Genomic DNA, 20,959 nt, shown 5'->3' on the forward strand with positions numbered 1-20,959 from the left:
ATTATAATTTATATAATAAATTTATTGATTTATAAAATAATTATTTTAAAATAATTTAAATAAATAATAATTTGTGATGATTAAAAACATTTTCCACTTAGATAGAATTCACGTGATGAGTAGGGACTTTTGATCGCTTTCACAGTTTCACGTAAACCGCTCCCCTTGCTAGCTCTAGACTTAATATGGAAGATGTCCGCAGGTTAGTCTTAGCTGAAAAGGTGAAATTACAGTCTTTTTTTGGGTTTATTTTTTTCACATTCCGTGTTGCAAAAGAAGCTAACCACTCTCTCCAAGTTTTTCAACGTGTGGATGGAAAGAAAATTGTAGAGAAAAAGAATGGAGCACAGCTTGTGATGCTGTAATATTTGTGGGCAGAAGGAGCCCTACCCGCTTCTCATCATTTATTTCAGTTGTTAAGAAGCCATGGATTGATTTATCAAACTTGTGCAGGTAGAAACTTTTATTGCATGTGTACTGTTTTCACTTCCACTTTCCGTCCATTCCTCACCGACAACCCATATAAATTTCGTTATGCAAACACTTTCACTTGCACACACTTGACGTTTGTACCTCAAATACCCCCTATTAATTCCCTTCACCCTCCCCCTCGTACTTCTCCAACTCTCTTCTTTTTTATTTTACACACTTCTCTCTCTCTCTCTCTAATCAACATTATTCACTAATTTCTCACGCGCCATTAACAAAGATATGGTACAAGCAAAGAAGTTCAGAGGAGTCAGGCAACGCCAGTGGGGCTCCTGGGTGTCAGAAATTCGCCACCCTTTACTGTAATCATCTCATTAACTAATGCAACTCACACAATGCTGCTTCTTTCATACATCATTGTTGCATTACATACACATATATATAAATTAACTTTTCCTTTTTTTTTTTATTTACTTTTGTTGGGTACATGCAGGAAGAGAAGGGTGTGGCTAGGGACATTTGAGACAGCTGAGGCAGCAGCAAGGGCATATGACCAAGCAGCCATTTTGATGAATGGTCAGAATGCAAAGACCAATTTCCCCACCTCAAAGAACCAAGCTGAAGCTGATCATGACAACAACAACACTTTCTTATCTCCAAAAGCTCTTTCAGAACTACTCAGCACAAAGCTGAGAAAGTACTGCAAAGACCCTGCTCCTTCCCTCACTTGCCTGAGGCTAGATGCTGATAATTCCCACATTGGAGTGTGGCAAAAAGGGGCAGGACCACATTCTGGCTCCAACTGGGTCATGAGGGTAGAGCTTGGAAAGAAACAAATTATAACCGAGGGTGAGTCAACGGGGTCACCCCAAAGTACTAATATTGGTGCTGTTGAAAATAATGAAGTAGAAGTAGAAGTAGAAGTAGAAGAAGAAGAAGAAGAGGATAGAGTGGCTTTGCAGATGATTGAAGAACTACTCAATTGGAACTAGAAGAAGAAATTAAAAAGGCGAATCTTAATCCCTGTCATATATAGTTCTTGAATAGTAATCCCTTTTTCATGCTATATATATATATCCTTTTCAATTCGTTTACTTTTGTGTTTTCTGTAAAAATATATGTTTGTCAAAGTGCTGATATCTATATATGTGATGATGGCCAGTTTGATAGTTACTTATATAATACACTTTTTTAAAAATATTGTGATTGGTGGTAATTAAGCATCAGAAGTTGGATCAAACTAGGAACAAGGAAAAGGAAATTTGTATGTCAACTTTTATTATTCCTTCCAAGTAAAGCAACGCCGGGGAAAGAATCAGCCACAGGTTACTTCCAAACCATATATATATATATATATATATTCCTGTAGACATGCATGGCTTAACAGGTTACTTCCCATTCATAATTGAAGCAATTATTGTAAGAATTCTACTTTCAAAACCGCAACATATATATCTCTCTTCTGAGTCCTGATCCTTCAGCACCGCCTATGTTTTTTCCTCTTTGAGCTTAGTAGATATATATGTCTGCCTCTTTCCTAAACCCATCATGTTACTGTACCCTGTATCTTATATTATCTGTAGGTGTTTATACTAAGTGATGAAATATAGATACAGCTGTATTATCAGACATTAATATGTAATATTTCTTTTTATCTTTTTTCTTTCTATCACAGTTCACATCGTCTCATATATTCATCTATTATATTATCTATTCAGCAAAAAAAAAAAATTATTTACACTTACCATCTTTATTCTTTTTCTTTTCTTCTCTAAGTTTTCGAACAGAATTCAGTGTTCATCAATTTTTTTTCATGATTTAACTATTTAAGTGTTAATAAAGCTTTTATATATAGAAGTATTTTTTATATCATCACTCATTATACTTCGGGTTTAATGTTTAGTGTACCCTGAATGTAGATAAATAGACAATTAGCGTGGTTTCTTCTACGAAGTTATTTTAAGAAGTGATGAAATAGTACTGTCCGATTGGATATTCGTTTTGAACGAACTTTTGGGTGTTGAACATATTTTTAGAAATGATAATAAGTGATTTTCGTCTTCAAAAATGAAATTCGTTGTCACTAATTAAAGTTTTTGAAAATATTAATAAAATTTCAAAAAGGCTCAGAAAGTATATTTTATTTATTACTTTAGTATTGTCATTGAAAGACTCTCGTTAGAATTAACATTTGTGCCAATACGGGATGCTATTTAGTTACGTGTATAGTCGTAACGATCCACACATGACACATGACATACTATAACTAATGATGTACACATAGATGACATGTAATGTTTAATTATTGTCATTTTGATCCTTAAGCCAACTATCACTTGTATAATGTTAACTGTTAGATAGGTGTTTCATATAAGTATAAACATTAATTTTAATAAAATTCTTTTAACAAGAACTAAAGTGACATATGAATTGCACTTTCAATTTTTTTTTTAATATTTTCAAGAACCTAAATGACAATGAATTATATATTGAAGATTAAAGTGTGATTGTTTATCCTTTTAGATACATACAATAAATTTATTGATTTTTATAATAATTATTTTAAAAACTATATCAATGATAATTTTTTATGATAATGTAAATTTGTTTTATTGACATCAAAAATGTATATTATCAAGTTGAAAAAAATAGACTTGATTATTATAGAAACTTAATACCTATTTTTCATAAAAAAGTAATAAAAATAAATTTAAATAATTTCTAATATATTATAAATTGTTAAAATATTCTAATATAATTTTCACCATATAGATAAATTATTGGCATCTAAATTATTTTTAATTTGGTCTATAGACTATAATTTTTTCTATATTCTTCTACTTTAAGCTATAAAGTCGCCCTCCATGTTATCTATTCCTTCTTGAGGTTCTCTATGTGTTCCCTACAGGTACACGAACTATCTAAACCTAGATTTTTTTTTTCTACAATAGATGTTATGTCAACTTTCTTTCAAACACATTTATTTCTAATGTTATCAAATATATCTAATTATCCCATGTAACATTCTCATATATATCAAATACATTAAATTTACTTCACCAAAAAAGTATACTTTAAATTTATTCTCTTGTTGATTTTTTACCTACGTACTAACACATAGTTTTATACAACACATTTGTACAGAAAATTTATTTCCTTCCTTGAGTGGTACCACTTTTGCACATATAACACTAGGAACGTACCCTCCTTGATTGATTTCATCTGCACCTTACTTAAATTTTGTATTTTATATTGCCATCAATTAATTTTCCTTCATTCTAAAATTTATAGAAGAGTCATAAACTATATTAACTAAAACTCAGATAAATAAATACTCCCTCCATTAGAAAATTATTATTATTTTAGTAAAAAAAAAGTATTTCAATTTATTTATTGATATAAAAAATTAACTTTTTCCTTCTTTTTCTTTAAGAAGTGCTTGTTGAAGGGAAATTTTGCACACACTATATGCACCATTGAATATGAGGAGGGGGGAAAGGCCAAAAAGGGAAGCGAGGCAGAACTGCATACAAATCATATATATATATATATATAATAGCAAGGTATGATGGTCCATAATCTAAGGCTACAAATATTTTCAAGTTTATATTTTATTAACTTATTATGAAAATAAAGTTAATAATAAAAAACTTACACACATAGAACTCACCAAGCGGAAATATACACACCAGGACAATCAGTTCTCAATCTCAATGTACTTTAAAACTTGGTATAGTTTGGTCGTTTTGCATGTTACTTTCCCCTGTCCAGCCCTTTCAAATAATAACTATTGCCTTTTTCTTCATCCATGGTAGATAAACTTCCCTCAAAATTGCTAAACCAAACCTCGGAGATAAGGAATGTTGAACACAATTGGATACCCTAAGCATAGGCATGCTGATGTATTTTATCATACATATATAGCTCTAATGTAGAGTGAAGAAGATTATTGCCGCAAAAATATCTACTCTTTAATTAACCGTGTATATGCTAGTATGAAAAAAAAAATTAAGGACTTGATATTCTGTGAGGACTAAGCTACGGCCTCATCTGATCTCAAAATATGACAATTAAATGAAAATTTCCACAAACAACATTAGGGATTTTACTAATTTAACTTGAAATCAATGATCACATTATCAAATTTGCATTGAGATAGGATATAGATGATGTGATCAAAAAAGAAAAGTGAAATAAAAAAAAAAGTTAAGGTAAAAATAGGTTGAATGGTAAATATTTTCCATTTGCAAACCTGTCCTCATGTCACTAGATTTAGAAGAAAAAAGATTAAGTCATTCACCTATACTTGATCTGTAATCACATGCATAGATTGTACATGTTTATGAATGAAAGTTCGTACGACAACAATAAAAATTCGACTATGAAAATAATAGAAAACTTTTCAACTATAAAATCGCATGCCAGACTCCATTTTTGTCTAAAGTAACTGTGAGACCGATTACATTATTGTATCTTAACTTCCAAGTTGAGCTATAATGGAATGGCTGTGGAGCTTTGCAAATTATGAGTATTGGTCACTCAACTTATGTTAGAACAAAGGAGAATGTGGATGAAAGTTTAAAAAAAAGAAAAAAAAAAAAAGACTTTAAATCCCACATCGTTCAGGATAAACACTTGAATATTATTTCACTCCCTATATATAGAGAGTTTTTTTCTTCATTTTTCTTTGCCCCAGTTGAAAAGCATTTCCTCAACTTTACTTTCTCCCTCTCATATTTATTTCACCCGATGCATTTCCGGCAAACTTCTCCCTCTTTCTTTCTGTCGCTCTAAAAATTTTGGTTGACTATAAGAGTGACTTTTTAAGTCATAATTTCGGTAATAGTGACTTTTCAAGTCATACTTTTCGGTTGACTATTAGAGTGACTTTTCAAGTCATATTTTCGGTTGGCTGTTAGAGTGACTTTTCAAGTCATATTTTCGGGTGGCTTTAGAGTGACTTTTCAAGTCATACAAGAGGGTGTAATTTTAGAAAAGGTCCCCTCAGTTCAGTGGGAATCTTATACAGTGATCTGGACTGTTTTATCTTGGGGATGTCGTGGTTGATAGTCTGCTTGCACAATTTTTTTGGCAGTGCCACGAAACGTCTTAAAGAAAGCGACATTGTCCGTGACTCAGCCAGTAATTTTTTCGGTTTACCATAAATTATTGTTACAACAACTTATATAAAATTGTCATTTAATTTTTAAAATGATCAAACCTTTATCATTTTAATCTATACTTATAATTTTAGAAACTAAAATAAATATTATTTAATAATGCCAATAGTTAACATGACAGTTATTTAATAACTTCACGTATCAAAACGATTTTTATATTTTCAAAGATTAAATTAATCGATGTTCATCATTTTGTTGAACACTAATTTGATTTGATATATTATATCACTTTTTTAAGTAACATGAATGGAAGCTACTGGCTAGCCAGCATCTAATTTCTGTGGCCTACATCTGGTAGAAGTTAGCAACGATAGATGACACGAATTCTACTATGTCATAAAGAAGAAATTGACATAAAGGAAGAGATGACACAAGTTGCTGGTTGATTAATAAATGCTCCATGCATCAAGGAGCAAAGTAGCAAGCGTACTGTTGTCATTAGTAGGATATAAGAACCTTTTTTATTATTTGGGGTTAAATTCCAAGGCACAAATGCGTTCAACACGACAAATAAAAATAAATAAATACTAATAAGTGTTCTGATGGTATTAGTAAAAAAATTAAAAGTAGAAATATTTTTATTAGAATATAAAAAAATTACATTATTTATAATATTTTTTTATATTTTTCTATGATTTGCAATTAATTTTGTTAAAAAAAATTTAACTAATAACTTAAAAATACCGATTATGAAGATGCTAAAAAATAGAAAGAAAGAGTTGAAGATGGCTTGAATAGTCATCATGCTACAGTGTATAGTAATGTCCTTAATTTATGGTTGTGGAAATGAAGATACACCTCACCTCAACAATGTGTTCATGCACTTTTGTGGGGAAATATCTTGAAAACACCGATTATGAAGATGCTAAAAAAAATAGGAAAAACAAAAGAAAGAAAAAGAGTTGAAGACGCCTTGAATAGTCATCATGCTATAGTGTATAGTAATGTCCTTAATTTATGGTTGTGGAAATGAAGATACACGTCACCTCAACAATGTGTTCATGTACTTTTGTGGGGGAACTCTTGAAGAATTAATTTCGCACAAGTTTAGTAGGTGACCGTACAACACAGTTTTGGAGGCCCCTTTCAATTTGCAAATTGAACAGGGATGATGTTTGTCAACTGAAAGTGGTGGCTTTTCTTCTCAAGAACACAAGCTGCCAAAACCACACATAGGCTTTCGCTAATTAATCTATTTTCCCATAAATAAGAGACTAATCAATACCGTTCTCTAATATGTGCTCATATAACTTTATAGTAGGCTTTGTCACCCATTGTTCAGTATTAATAAATTAATTTCCAATAGTTTTGTTTAATCTGGAATATTTCTTTAATCAAAAGTTGAAGATTAATCTTTTGGCATGTCATAGTTCATTTAAGAAATTAATTTATCTAAACATATATCTTTCAAATATACGAATCTAAAGATAAGATTTCTGACCATGTGCATGAATGTCAATCATATCACACAGTTAATTTCCAAGATAAATGAATCTACAAATAGAAGGAGGTTCCGCAGCAACCAGTTGTACTATGATATATATTTTTATAGATAAAATGTAAAGTTCTTATATTTGTATCAATATTTGTGCAGATACATTCAAATATGGTCGGACACAATATTAAAGTCAAGTCGAAATATAGAAGGAGCAAGTTAAACTAAAAATTTCTCAAGTAAATTTTCCTCCGGATGAAGGGCTCTAGATTCTAGAGTGTTTCTGAACTACAGAGCAAGAATCAAACACCTCTGATTCAGCTACAACGTGTGTCTGTGTTTTGATTCAAAGTGCCTACCTCTGTAAACGCTAATGTTACCCAACGATTATTGGAGACATTTTTTAACATAATAATTAGATAGTGTATGAATTTTATTAAGGTTAAATTAATGTGTAAGTTTCTATAATCTATCTCATCAAACTTTTAAATAGGTCCCTCTAATTTAAAATATTTATGTAAGTTCTTGTATTTTTAAAATAAACTTAATTATAACATACTAACAGTATAATTTTTTTTTACTCCATCATTCAATCATACATTATCATAAAAAGAAAGATTATTAGCTTTGGTAGGATTTACTTTAAAAAATCATATTTATGTTGATTTTTATTTGATTAGTTGTATAGAAAAATTTACACTACAATGCATCAAAATTATTATTATTAATTTTTTAAATTCGATCTTAGGCACTCCTTGTGCTAGTAGAGGCATCTTTCAATAAAAAAAATTGCTTATAAAAAAATCTTTTAAAACTTTGTAATTAAGTTCTTGAAAACTAACTGTTAAAAACATTAGATGATACTAATTGGCTTTTTCTGATGTTTATGTTGATTAGAGATCTGTCAGAGAAAGATAACTTAAGGATCTATGGCTTGTATTTCTTGCCAAGCTTTACATTTGGTCTACTATCTTTCCACAGCCCTACAAAGGTTTTGCACGTAAACATAGGAACACATATTATGGTTGTTTTGAATGGACACGCATTCTAATGTACATTTTGTGAGAAATTTCTATTTGAAGTTTTTGCATCAAAGGCCGTCTAAGAACACCTCAACCAACAAATAAACATACACTAATTGATGTCATTTCCAACTAATCTATTATTCTATCTTAAACTTAGTCTAAAAACTTTTGAGCCTTAACGATTCAAGAAAATATTTTTTAGCTTTGTTTCCTAATTTTATTTTTAATTACAAAAGTGTCACTTTATCTTTTTATTTTTTGAAGAAAAAAAAATTGTATAGAAAAGGCTAAAACTAGGGGTGTTTGTGGGCTGATTCGGATCAATTTTGATCAAATTCAAGATCCAACCCAATCAAATTTGATTGGTTTGGTTCGGTTAGATTTTCAGAATTTTTTGAAATCCAACCCAATTTATTCATGAACGATTTGGTTCGGTCCAGACTAACGCATTACCCATTTAAATTTGATTTTTTTTTTCTTAAAACTACTATTTTATATCATGATTAATTCAAATATCCAATACAATTAACACAATATTATCAAATGAAAGTAGTAAAATTGATTCATTTAATACCATCAACATAATATTCTAAAATAAACTAATACAAATTAAAACAAAATATTCTTCAACGAGATTTATTATAATAGTCTGAATCACAATTATTTCCTATAAGTTAATTTATTGCCGTAAGTTTTGTTGTAACCATATTTGCTACAACCAGATTTGTTACAATTAAATTTGCTGAAACAAATGAACAAAACATGATCTATTAATATCATAAACATAACATAAAAAATAAATATGAAAAAAAAGTGAAACAAATAACAATGTATCTGAAAGTAATCTTAAGAAGTTTCAACATGAATAGTCCTAACACTTAGAATTTCAATATTAGCCGCATTTAAAGTCAAACCAAACAACTCTAAAAAATTTGACTAGTTTTGACCGATTTGGTTCAATTTTGATCAGACATATTAATCTAAACCCATGACCCAACCCACACATGAATAATTTTGATCAGTTTCATTCGATTCTGATCCAAATATATAAATGATCAAACCTAAATTATTTATATGGATTTGGATTAATTTAAATTCACATATAAGATAACCTGTACCATGAATACCATTAGCTAAAATAGAAAAAAGAATTCAAAATCTAAACCACTTGGCACCGGCTACAAGCCATCTTTTCAATCCTTCAATGTGCATTGTTCATAATCTTTTATTTATGTTTGAAGCTTATAGTTAAAATAAAAAACAAACAAAAAAATATTTTTTTTATCAAATCAAGAAATCCCAAAATTTTCAATGTAAAAAATGTATTCATGACAACCAACCTTTTGACGTTGCCAGAAAATCTAAACCGCATGGTACCAACTATAGGTCATCTTTTCAGTCCTTCTATGTGCTCTGTCCACAATCTTCTAATTATGTTTGAGGCTTAGAGTTAAAATAAAAATATTTTCTTAAATCAAAGAATTCTTAAATTTTCGATGTAAAAATGTTGTATTAATGAGAACTAACCTTTTTTGCCTTTGCCAGAAAATCTAAACCATATTGCACCAACTATGAACCATCTTTTCAGTTCAACGAGCACTGTCTATAACTTTTATTTATGTTTGAGGCTTAGAGCCCAAAACAATAAATTGACTTGTGTATATTAATTTATTTAGTTTGGATAATTTTTGTTAACAAATATTTGTGAGAAAAAAATGAAAGTAGTAAAATAAGTCAAACTTCTCTCATAAATTAAAATCAACTTACGTACCTCAATTTTGTTAAAAGTTTCCTCTTTTAACCTTTTTTTTCTCCATAAAATGCATAAAAATTATTAACATATATTAAATTAAAGTATTATTGTAAAGACTAAGAAACAAATTCTAACTAAATCAAACATGTAAAATCAATGTAGCCATCACCTAATTAGAGATAAAATTAGACCTAAATTTAATGGATAATTACAAAAAAAAATCACAAAATTAGATATCAAATATAATGGATAATATCAATGTTGCCATCATCTAATTAGATACAACTATCGCATAACCTTTTACTAGAATTTGATAAATCCAACAATTGAGTTATGTGATATCTTGGTGATCATGATGTTAAATTTTAGATAAATCAAACATCCACAAATATACAATTTTATAGTTCAAAAATTAGAATAAAACATCATTCAGGTCCCTGAAAGTATATAATATTATCAAATTAATTTCTGAAAATAAGAAAATTCAAATCCCAAAAGTGTAATCTACCTATCACTTTAATCCAAAATTCAAAAGTTGAAAAATGAAAATGTTGAATGGTAAAATTATTTTTTTATCCTTATTATGAACTGCAGTAAAACGCAAATTGAAACATATATGTACCCTTGTCAAATATAAATGACTTTTTAATTTGTATGCCTCTTCCACCGACATACCACAGGCACCTCAGCTGCGAACTCATCATCTGCTTCAACTTATTGCCACACCCAAAAAGAGCCCACTTCTTATAAGTTGACAATATCTACTTCGCCAAGACATTTAATTCCACGAGCTTTAACAGTACTATAAGCCGAAGATCTCAATAATAACTTCACTATTGTTTGAAATAACTTATGAATGCTGCACACAAAGATCTCAACAATAGTTTCACCTTTGTTCAAAGTATGCTTAGAAAGCTCAAAAAAACATAATCTAATCACAATCACAATCATATACAAATAACCGCAGCACAACAAGACTACTACTATAACATACGGTCAATGTATCAAATGTAACTAGACTAGATACAGTCTTAAGCCCCAAAGGCAAAGGAATTCCCTGGCTTGGGAACAAACCTAGTTACAATCAAAGCAGCTAAAGTGAAGACACATTATAAGGCGTATACAACACAGGTTCACTGTAATATTATAGAATGGCAGAGTGGCCTTGTAGCCAAGAGCAAGCTCTCAATGGAATTATAACCTTTCAGATAGATACTTTGCCAGATAATCAACTGGCTTAGTTGAGTCAAAATTTCCACTCCTCTGATGTCGTTGCCTTATCTTTGTGCGAGCTAGGTAATCAACTGCAATCCAAGGAAAACTCAACATCACCGTACTTCCCAAACTATCAGCCTCTTGGTTCTCTGAGGATTTATCTTGCAGATCAAGGGATTTTTTCACCCATTCAGGATGATATGTCACTTGATACCAGGCCGAAGCTTTCTGCTCATACAACAAATTTTTTTCTTCCTCGCTTAATTCTCCAACATCCGAATTCAACTTCTCGAAAGTGTATCTAAATTCTTTTTTCAGGGCACTGTAAGAGTGCTTCAGCCTCTCCTTAAGCTCCCCTTGCTTCCTACTGTTGTATTTTGGCATGGACCAAATCTGTCCAGTAACAACTTCCTCTTCTCTTTTCACTTTGTATTGACCAATTAGCCCACTCAACTGGCCATCATATGAGCATTTTTGCTCCCACGCATCAGCAATAAAATCAGCAGATCCTGGAACCTCAAGATCTTTATCATATGGTATATCGCCAGTCACAAAGTTCAAATACGGAGCTTCAATATCTTCATCATAAGCATCTTTGATATGCCGGTAAAGTCTACCCAGGATTTTATTTGACCTGTAAGACTGGTGCCGCTCTTTCCCCATGAAATCAGGGTACAATTTTGGCTTCAGATGAGGAGGCATAGTGACAAGCTTCCCGGTCTTTGGAAAATCGACAGCAGTGGCTGCTAGCTCGGCCAAGTGTATGCATTTTTCATCCAAGGCACCATAGTCACTGGAATCAGCATGTACCACATGTGCATTGCAGATTGCACCCAAATGTTCATTTACCATGTTTCTGACAAAAAATTCTATGATGTCCTGCAGTGTGGAAGACAAAACAACTTTAAATTGCTGACTCATTTTCGCAATATATAGTCAACAAGAAAAATCACACCATATGTACAACAAGACAAATTAGAGGACAATGTGCAAGTCCCTATGATTGAATGTGACTGTAGAATTAGTTCCAGCACACTCAAAATTTTATGTTAGAGATCAGATGAAATATTTCCCAAATATGAAATGTTATTACTATACACAAGTCCCTGTAGTGAATATGTCATTTGAATTACTAATCAAATGCATGAGGCTATGAATAATTCATGTGAAAAACAACAATCATATTTTAATGTTCCCATGTATAGCACAAAGCACACAGCTAGCTAACTATGGAACTTCATAGAATGAAATTCAAAAAGCACATACTCGGGTCATCACTTGACGTGTCAGAAGTTTGCTTTCTTGAGGGGCATACTCCATAGGTATCCAGCTCCTCTTACTTGGTGGAATGAGATTTTCATCCCATGTGACAAAATATAGATCCCCATCAAGGTCACTTCCAGAAGCTTCATTTGTATGGGGTCTGTCACCCTTTTGAGGGAAAACAAGACAATCGTTTAAATGATGTAAATCGGGGGCATCAACTGCCTCCAAAACTCTTACATCTCCTGGATGAAGGCAAGGATTTTTGGCTATAACCACAAAACCTTTAACTACATGCAGGTTCTTTGTCTCTGAAAATCTTGACCCATGCTTTGAGAAACAATTTTCAAGAGAAGGTGTAGACACTTGAACAAAGCACTGCCCTTGTTCAAGCACACCCAACTCATCTAAGACACCCATCAACCATCGCCCAGATGATACAAAAATCCTGGACTTTTCTCTAAGTCCCCAAAGCTGCGCAGCACGTGTAGAAGTTAACATACCTCTAAGATGAGGTTCTGTTAGGGGACTGAAGCCACAACTTAACATTATTGCTGCAGCATTCCCATGCTCAGCACATGATTTGGTCAGAACATCAAAAGCGATATCTGCATCCACAAGCATTTGATTTAACTTCAAAAGCATTGCCTCCTGCATTTGCCAAAATATTTCATCAGGCACACCCAGTGCCGAAAGCAATGTTATAATCTGCCGATTAAGAAAACCAGGCTGAAACCTGGTCCACGCACAGATCTCCAAGATATTATGAGTAGATTGAAACTTGTTCATACTAGGCCTCAAAGAAAGTCTGACCCCATCCCCTTTAGCCGGCCAAGAGGCCACGACCCCTTTAAAACCAGCATATCTGATCTGGTAAGCAGAGGGTACATTGTCCAATTTCAACTTTTCTGCAACTTCCCTTGCAAGATCATGAGTGATAACACCAATACCATCAGAGAAAATGTAATTGTTCCTCTCAACATCGGGTAGCATGGAGTTAACTTCATTTGCAGCAACTTCAACTGTTGCATAAGTAGATGAGAAGCATTGTCCCATCCTAGCAGCACATTTTGCAACATTCCTCTGATTAAACTTGCCCATCCAATTTCGTATATCATCACATCTTATTTTGTCCTCAGCAAAAAACCAAGCAGATCTATCTCTAAGTTGATTGGATGAAAAGGCTAAAAATGAATATTTTCGGCCACAAAAGTAAAATCCCTCTTCCAAGATAGTTTTCACCCTTTTATATATTTTTGTCTTTTGAGAGAAAGAGTTTGATGTGATTTCCTTCACTATAGGAGCAACATAATAGTTAAGAGCATTCACATTAATTGTCTGCATGCCTTCATCCATAAAGGTGACTCTCAAGAAACAATCTGAAACTTCTCTGAATTTTCTGAGAACCCTGTTGGACAATTCAACTTCAGGTGGTATACAATAGGCTTTTGATGGAGTAACAACCAATCTTCTAACCTCAACAATATCATCCAACTGTTTAGAGATCTGATACAGTTTTGGATTTCTGAGCAACCATTCTTGGACTATTTTTAGCCTCTTAGTTGCATCAAATACTGGGCGCTTGTACGAACATAAATGCTTCAGGGCAGCCACATTAAGCTCCTTAGGTTGATTTCTCAGCAATTCAAAAAACCTATCCGACAACCTGTGCTGATTGAATATGCCTTTATGTACAATAGCATTGACCAAAAACATTATGTCAAAAGCAATGTCCTTCTGAAAATGTACATAGAAGAAAGCATCTGACATTGGCATGCCAAAATCAGGTTCATTCTGTGTCCTAAGTGTCTGTTTGAGTGGAAGTTCTTGTATTTGCACTCTTTGACCTTTTAGATAAAGCATGGCCTTCATCAATTTCGCACCATGGCGAGGTGGGATTGAAATTCTATAAAAATTGCATCGACCAATTGCCCCACTAGGAGTAAAATCAGTGGTTCTGATCCAAGGATCATCATCATCCAGCAAATCAAATGGTACTGATTCTTCAATGTCATCATCGGCAGTTCTGTACCAAACCCAAGGCGAAGAAGCTAGGTGTAATAAAACAACGAGATATGATGTATCATTATATCTCCTGATCTCATTAATGTCTCTAACCAGGAATCCCACCTGAAAATCACACTTTATAACTGCTTTTTTGTCTATCCCTTTGAATGAGAATGCAGTATCTCTACTGAAACAAAACCTGCACATGCCATCAAAGGGATCCACAAGAAATTTTACACCTTTATCAGGTCCTCTCCAAGAAACGAAAAACTCCCCTGGACTAACCAAAGTCCCAATTTCAACAAGTACATCAGACATCTTAAAAGGAGTTGTAGTTCTCCTCCTTTGGTTCAGGAAGTATGGATTTTTGGGCCCACAGCTGACCTTTAACGGTTGATTCTTCAAAAATAGATCACAACAACCTGAAGCATTCAGGGCTGCAGTCACAGATTCCGGAGATGCAAAATGCACAAAGGCATGGGGCTCCACCTTCTTGTAGTCTTCCGTTCTTCTAATCTTTGCAGTATCAATGATTTTAAATTCTGGATATGACTCTGGAGGGGTCCAAGAAGTCTTCAACCTACACCTGTACACAAGTCCAATTTTATCCTCCAAGTAATTCAGGAGATCACTTGCTTTGACCTCACTGCCAAATCCACCAATGCTAATCTGAGTAACCACTGAACCCTTTTCACTTCCTTCTAAGTCCATGTTCTTAGTAGTCTGTAAATTCTAAACCACACAAATTTGCAACATTAACCTTTTGAAATTGACAACATAAATCAATATTTGAGAATAGAGAAAAAAAATAAAGTACAGTGTGGGAAAGGGAAGCCTTCAATATTAGCCAAAAAAATACCCATCTAATGAAGATTCAGAGTGGGGGGTTTATGAGCATAAAGAGAAAGCTAGCCCAAGGTATCATCAGCTCTAGATTAACTTTGGTTACAAAAATATAATTAAAGATAACTCAATAAATCAGTCATCAAAAACAGCAAATTCAATGAGTATAGAAAGAACGAGATACAGGGAGAGACAGCTGCACATAGAGAGACAGATTTGAACTCTGAGCATGGTTTTTATATTTAGTAAATTATGAGAGAATTTCCACAAACTAATTGTTTTTTTTCAAAGAATTCTATCAATAAGAACCTTCTTCTTCAGAGACAGACAGAACATATCCTACCCTGCCCCTTCATTTTTTCGTTGCTCCAAAAATATGTGCACTAAGAAAACTAACGATACAGAAACAAAATGCACCAAGAACAGACCCCAAGGCTTCACTAAAACATGAGACAAATTTCCCACATATCAATTTATGGAGCAGCCGAAGAATGAAACAATTTGACACACAAATCAAGAAGAATATGATAATAAATCAGAGAAATATTATTCAGATTAAGATTGCTGCAAAACAAATACAAATCAGAGGCTTTAAGTATGTGTTTGGGTGAGCGTCTACACTTTTTGAATGCAAGGTTTTAAAAAACAGTCCAACATCAAGGTTTTTGGAGTCACTGCGGCTGGAATTTAAGTAGAATTCATAAGAACAAGGAAACTACGAGAACTAATTTCAAAACGGAAACCAAAAATAAATAAAAACTCCTAACAAAACAGAAATTTATCATTTGATTTCAAACTGGTTGACTCACTTTCTTGACTCAAGAGTTCATGCGAATTTACACGAGTTTATCGAGTTTACCTGAGTTCATCCCAAAAAAAAAAGGAGTTAAACAGCTAGTTAATTCGTTTTTACTACCTAGAATCATAAAGTCCAGAGAGCGTACGAGTTAACTCAAAAATTTGACAACAATGGCTTCCAAGCATTTTAGAATACCCACGATCCAAAACACAACCAAGTACTAAATCCAATGTCGAAAAATAAAAATCTTGGGGCAAAAGAAGAAGAAGCAGAACCCACTAAATGCGAAAAGCTTACCCAGTAACCAAACTAAAAACGCAGGATAGCGTTGTGATCAAATCATGAAAGTATCAGCAACCGCAGAGTCTCGCTCGCAATACCCTTTGATAAGAAATGGTTGAAAACTTAAGGTTCACATTACATTATAAGCATATAAGAATTAGAAAAGAGTAATAGAAAGTGATGTAGCTGTGTATGAGAGTGTGGAGGAATTGCGATTGAAGAGTGGAAGATAAAGTGAGAGAGAGTTGCAGCATGACGAGTCAAGTCAAGTCTGATTGATTCGGTTTGCGATGCCTTCTCCACGAAGTTTACATTTTACAATACACAAAGATAGTGTGACTGAGTGAATGAGTGTGCGTGTCCTTTGTCTTGTCGCTATTTGCTATCAAGTCGCTCTGTAATCAGTTTCGCCATTTTCATTTGTTAGGGCTGGAAAACAAAAATTAAACAGTTTTAAATCATTTGTTTCATGTGTGTACGAAAAATATCTGTTGGCAGATTTTCGTTCCTTAAAATAATCTTCCTATTTCGATAAATTAGTCATTATCTTTGGGTTCAAAAAAAAAAATCGCATGTAGGTTTGGATTGGTTTTGAGTAAAAAAAAAAGGAAAAATCATTAGATCCAAAAAGAAAAAAATAATAAGACAATTGGTGGCTTAGTTTGATTAGACTTGCTAAAGTGAGAATGAGATTTACAAAATTAGACCCCTTCACACCCAATCTAATTTATTGAACTAAATAATTAAATTTTTATTGACATAATTTTATATATTATTTTGGTCTTTTTTTTAACCTAGGTATTCAATAAAAGTTAAAGACTAATCCTCAAAATATTAAGAACATGGGTTGATCTCTTTTAATAGATACTTTTCATACATACGAATCAAAAATTAAATTTATGATGACATGTTTAAAAAGTAAAATTATACTATTTTGGTCTAAATAAGGTAACATTTTTTTATATATTTTAATTTTAAATATAAGTAAACTTTAACTAATTTTATTATATTAATAATATTATCTCTAAAATACTTTTCGTCTAATTGAAATTAAAATTTATCCACACAAATCTAAAATAAAATAACATTTCTTTTTATATATTTTAATTTTAAATATAAGTAAACTTTAACTAATTTTATTATATTAATGATGTTATCTCTAAAATATTTTTCGTTTAATAGAAATTAAAATTTATCCACATGAAGTTCTTATTTAATGTCTTATTCATAATTTTATAATTTTAAATAATTCATGTGGTAAAATTCGTTATTTTTCTTTCCTATAAACTAAACTACTCTAAAACAAAATATTGAACCATAGGTCTTCTTTTGGATGATTTTTTCTTTGAGTTTTGAAATTTTTAAAAATAACAATTAGTTTTTAATTTTAGTTTCAATAAAATTTCAAATTAATTTTTAAAATATAATTAGATTCATATTATATTAAAATTAGTTTAAAAATATTTTGGGTGATTGTAACGCAATAATAATGATGATAATGTATATAGCACAGTGATAGGTGCTAATAACAGAAGTTGATAACAATATAGTGATCATAGCAAATATGTATTCTTTTTTAAACTAAAAACAAAATTCACAAAAAAAAACTTAAAAATAAGTATAAAAATAATTTCAGCTCTATTTTTTCTCAAACAACCCATCAAGGAGCAAATGGTTGTCAGTTTTCAATTTCCATTTTAAAATGCATTCTGGAAACAAGAAAGGGGTGGACTGATTTGCTTTGTTATATAATTTTTAAATTGTTTTTACCCATTTTTATAAACAACAAAAGTTTTTATAGTTTGTTGTTTATAGATTTTAGTTACTAAAAATAATCGTACTTCAGGTTAGGGATCAGATTGGTTCAAGGGAGAGTGCCCAGTTGTCGTAACCAGGCTGGGGCGGACACCCCACTCGCATATTTCGTGCGAGATTTTTACCACTCCTCATATCCCATTAACTGCCTGAAGGATCATGACTTTTAAGAGCCAAAGCTTTTTCCTCTTATAGAAGCTAATTTAGCTCCTTTGTAATATCGTTCGATGTGGGACTATAACATAAATCCCCACACCGCCTATTACCACCCACTGCTTAAGACTTGATAGACAACACTTATTTCATTATACCACCTGCTCCAACCTCTTGGGAATCAAAGTTAAACATGATCCAATTTATGGGTGCAAATCAAGGTTCATTTTATTGTGCTTCAGAATTTTGCAATAACTTGGCTCAAATCCATGAGCCCAATTGTGTGTGTTTTCCTTTCATTTCAATTTCTTGCTTGTTGTCGCTTTGAAATGTAAACACGGTTCTATAAATGAAAATCCTTAGTCACTAGAAGGTAGCAAAATTGTGCCAGAAAATTTTCAATTATATTTAGAATTCCTTTTTGCATCACATAAACTTCATTGAATCAAGGTTGAGTTGGGTTTACTGCTCTGCGCTAAGCCATCAAGTTATTAGCATCGAGATTATTGTTTAATGGATTAGCATAGAATTATTGGATGCTATGTGATCCGTCAATTACAAACCCACAACATTCTGGTCCATTCACTAAAGTGCACTTTATGACTTGGGCATCAAGTGAATTTTGATCAATCCTAAGCATCGTGTAGTAATGGTAAGTTGGACCAAGAGAATATTCTAACAAGGCAACTAAAGGAACAGAATAGAATTATACTGCTATCACTTACATAAAACCGGTGAAACCTATGCATATTGCGTGTAGAACATTAAGTATATTCTTACTTCAGCATTAATATTCTAATTCCAGAACCTGAAGAATAGCATTTCTTTCCCTTTATTTACTTTTAATCTAATCCACTCAACTCCACTAATATCCTTGTGCAAAACTGAGTAACAGATCGATCATTAGTGTTGTTGCCATGAAGTTCTGGAAGATCCTGAAGAGCCAGATCGAGCAGACCCTGCCCGAGTGGCGTGACCAGTTCTTGTCCTACAAAGACTTAAAGAAACAGTTGAAGGTTATGTGTCCCAAAGATGCTCTAACTCCACCCTGTTTGGATGCTGACGAGCTTAACCACTTCCTTGGCCTCTTGGAGCTTGAGATAGATAAGTTTAACGGTTTCTTTGTGGACAAGGAAGAAGAATACATCATCAAATGGAAGGTAACTATATATATATATCACAATTTCCTTCCCTTTCTTTTTTCTGGTTTTATGAATTTAAGAGCAGTGGTTTGTATTTGTGTTGCAGGAGTTGCAAGACAGGGTTGCTAGAGCCATTGATTCAAACGCGGAGTTGATGTCACTAGGGAGGGAAATAGTGGATTTTCACGGGGAGATGGTTTTGTTAGAGAACTATACCGCACTCAACTACACAGGCATGTTCTAAGAGCTCATGCACTAATGATAATTGTTGACTAGTGTGTTTTCTTGAGGAGTGGTAGATCATACTTTTTAACACTGTCTTTCTATCACACTTTCTCAGTTTCTCTTAGTAGAAAAAAGAGTGTTAACAACACACTCTCTAATATACTTCTTACTAATGAATAAAATCTTCTAACAAATACAAAATCATAAATGAAACAAATTAAATAAGTAATGATTTTCAATAAATTTCAACCAATAACAAAGAATGTATTCAAAAAGCGTGTATCAAAATGTGTCATTAGCATTTCTTAGTTAAAGTTTCATTTAATGCAACCTATATGAATTTAATCCAACAATAGTAGAGAGTGAGTTAAAAAGAGAATATCGTGAATGTATTACTAGCATCTGTCATGTTTTCTTTCCTTTAAATATATTTACACACAGAGAGATAGAGTTATGAGATTATGAGGGGGGGGTTTGATGATGAATGTTTGTGCAGGTCTAGTGAAGATAATAAAGAAATATGATAAGCGAACCGGTGCACTGCTTCGCTTGCCTTTTATCCAAGAGGTGCTGAACCAGCCCTTCTTCAAAATTGATGTGCTTAACAAGCTTGTAAAGGAGTGCGAGGTGATACTGAGTATTCTTTTCACCAACGACTGGTCTTCAATTAGTGAGGATTTTGAGGAAGACGAGTGTGGCTCCATGTCTGGAAATGAAAACAAAGAGACGCTGATGCACGTTCCAAAAGAACTTGATGAAATTGAAAACATGGAGAACACGTTCACCAAACTAACTTTATCAGCACTGCGTAGCTTGGAAGAAATTAGGGGTAGAAGCTCAACTGTTAGCATTTTCTCATTGCCTCCTTTGCATAACTAGGCTTTGCGATTGCAAGAGGATTGAAAAATAAAATAACTGCACTAGCCAATGCAACCAGAATAACATAGATCTTCTCGTGTTTATCTTCAAATCTCGTGTACTTAATGTTTATTAGAAAAGAAATAAACATAGAATTTAGACATGATTTGTCATTTATACAAGAGGATCCATTTCCCTGTCTCAATGGTAGATTTTCATATGAATCAAAAGAAGGATATCAATGCATACTAATCTATATTACCTTCATATATGGCTATTTCTTACTAGTATTGTTTAGTTTCTTAGGTATCCCCGTATCTATTGGGATAACTACGTTTGTTTATTCTATTTTTGTTTTTTGTTTTCATCCTTCTTGTTATTCGTTGCTTTGACCCGAATCAACTTTCCTTCTTTGTCCAAGTATTTTCTTGTATCTTTCTTTCCCTATTTGGTTTTCTCTGCAGACTTTGTTTCCAAGCTTCCTTATCTATCGGCTGCTATTGTCATCTCACTAATCCCCTCTATCAAATTCTCA

At 32.5% G+C, this 20,959-nt stretch overlaps 3 protein-coding genes and 1 non-coding gene across 6 annotated transcripts; 2 read left to right on the forward strand and 2 right to left on the reverse strand.

Moving 5' to 3' along the window:
• The first annotated feature begins 543 nt into the window (after window positions 1-543).
• LOC114408967 (ethylene-responsive transcription factor SHINE 2-like) lies at window positions 544-2,085 on the forward strand. The gene is made up of 2 exons (XM_028372212.1): window positions 544-791; window positions 923-2,085. Exons 1-2 carry the CDS (start codon window positions 712-714, stop codon window positions 1,419-1,421), a joined length of 579 nt encoding a protein of 192 aa, XP_028228013.1. The 5' UTR covers window positions 544-711; the 3' UTR covers window positions 1,422-2,085.
• Window positions 2,086-10,640: 8,555 nt separating this feature from the next.
• On the reverse strand, window positions 10,641-16,668 carry LOC114408968 (RNA-dependent RNA polymerase 6-like). 2 transcript variants are annotated; one of them, XM_028372214.1, is made up of 3 exons: window positions 16,247-16,668; window positions 12,304-15,030; window positions 10,641-11,916 (listed from the first exon to the last, which is right to left on the reverse strand). In XM_028372214.1, the coding sequence occupies exons 2-3, from the start codon at window positions 15,016-15,018 to the stop codon at window positions 11,017-11,019; spliced, it is 3,615 nt and encodes a 1,204-aa protein (XP_028228015.1). In that variant the 5' UTR covers window positions 15,019-15,030; window positions 16,247-16,668; the 3' UTR covers window positions 10,641-11,016. The 2 variants fall into 2 exon arrangements, with proteins under 2 accessions (XP_028228015.1, XP_028228014.1); XM_028372213.1 differs by having other exon boundaries at window positions 12,304-15,039.
• Window positions 16,669-18,081: 1,413 nt separating this feature from the next.
• On the reverse strand, window positions 18,082-18,186 carry LOC114410982. The gene has a single exon (XR_003666371.1). It is a non-coding gene; the product is annotated as a small nucleolar RNA Z279/snoR105/snoR108 (small nucleolar RNA).
• Window positions 18,187-18,226: 40 nt separating this feature from the next.
• LOC114408969 (SPX domain-containing protein 2-like) lies at window positions 18,227-20,691 on the forward strand. 2 transcript variants are annotated; one of them, XM_028372216.1, is made up of 4 exons: window positions 18,227-18,420; window positions 19,095-19,359; window positions 19,448-19,574; window positions 20,063-20,691. In XM_028372216.1, exons 2-4 carry the CDS (start codon window positions 19,117-19,119, stop codon window positions 20,443-20,445), a joined length of 753 nt encoding a protein of 250 aa, XP_028228017.1. In that variant the 5' UTR covers window positions 18,227-18,420; window positions 19,095-19,116; the 3' UTR covers window positions 20,446-20,691. The 2 variants fall into 2 exon arrangements, with proteins under 2 accessions (XP_028228017.1, XP_028228016.1); XM_028372215.1 differs by lacking the exon at window positions 18,227-18,420 and having other exon boundaries at window positions 19,068-19,359.
• Window positions 20,692-20,959: the final 268 nt, after the last annotated feature.

Source organism: Glycine soja, chromosome 4, assembly GCF_004193775.1.
Source record: "Glycine soja cultivar W05 chromosome 4, ASM419377v2, whole genome shotgun sequence".
Taxonomy (NCBI): domain Eukaryota; kingdom Viridiplantae; phylum Streptophyta; class Magnoliopsida; order Fabales; family Fabaceae; genus Glycine; species Glycine soja.

Bases quoted from the DNA above. Each gene is read 5' to 3' on its own strand.
- LOC114408967 (XM_028372212.1), top strand. From the start codon at position 712: ATGGTACAAGCAAAGAAGTTCAGAGGAGTCAGGCAACGCCAGTGGGGC. The intron at 792-922 runs GTAATCATCTCA...GGGTACATGCAG, and splicing joins GAAATTCGCCACCCTTTACT to GAAGAGAAGGGTGTGGCTAG.
- LOC114408968 (XM_028372214.1), bottom strand. From the start codon at position 15,018: ATGGACTTAGAAGGAAGTGAAAAGGGTTCAGTGGTTACTCAGATTAGC. The intron at 11,917-12,303 runs GTATGTGCTTTT...TCCACACTGCAG, and splicing joins CACGTCAAGTGATGACCCGA to GACATCATAGAATTTTTTGT.
- LOC114408969 (XM_028372216.1), top strand. From the start codon at position 19,117: ATGAAGTTCTGGAAGATCCTGAAGAGCCAGATCGAGCAGACCCTGCCC. The intron at 19,360-19,447 runs GTAACTATATAT...TTTGTGTTGCAG, and splicing joins AATACATCATCAAATGGAAG to GAGTTGCAAGACAGGGTTGC. The intron at 19,575-20,062 runs GCATGTTCTAAG...ATGTTTGTGCAG, and splicing joins TACCGCACTCAACTACACAG to GTCTAGTGAAGATAATAAAG.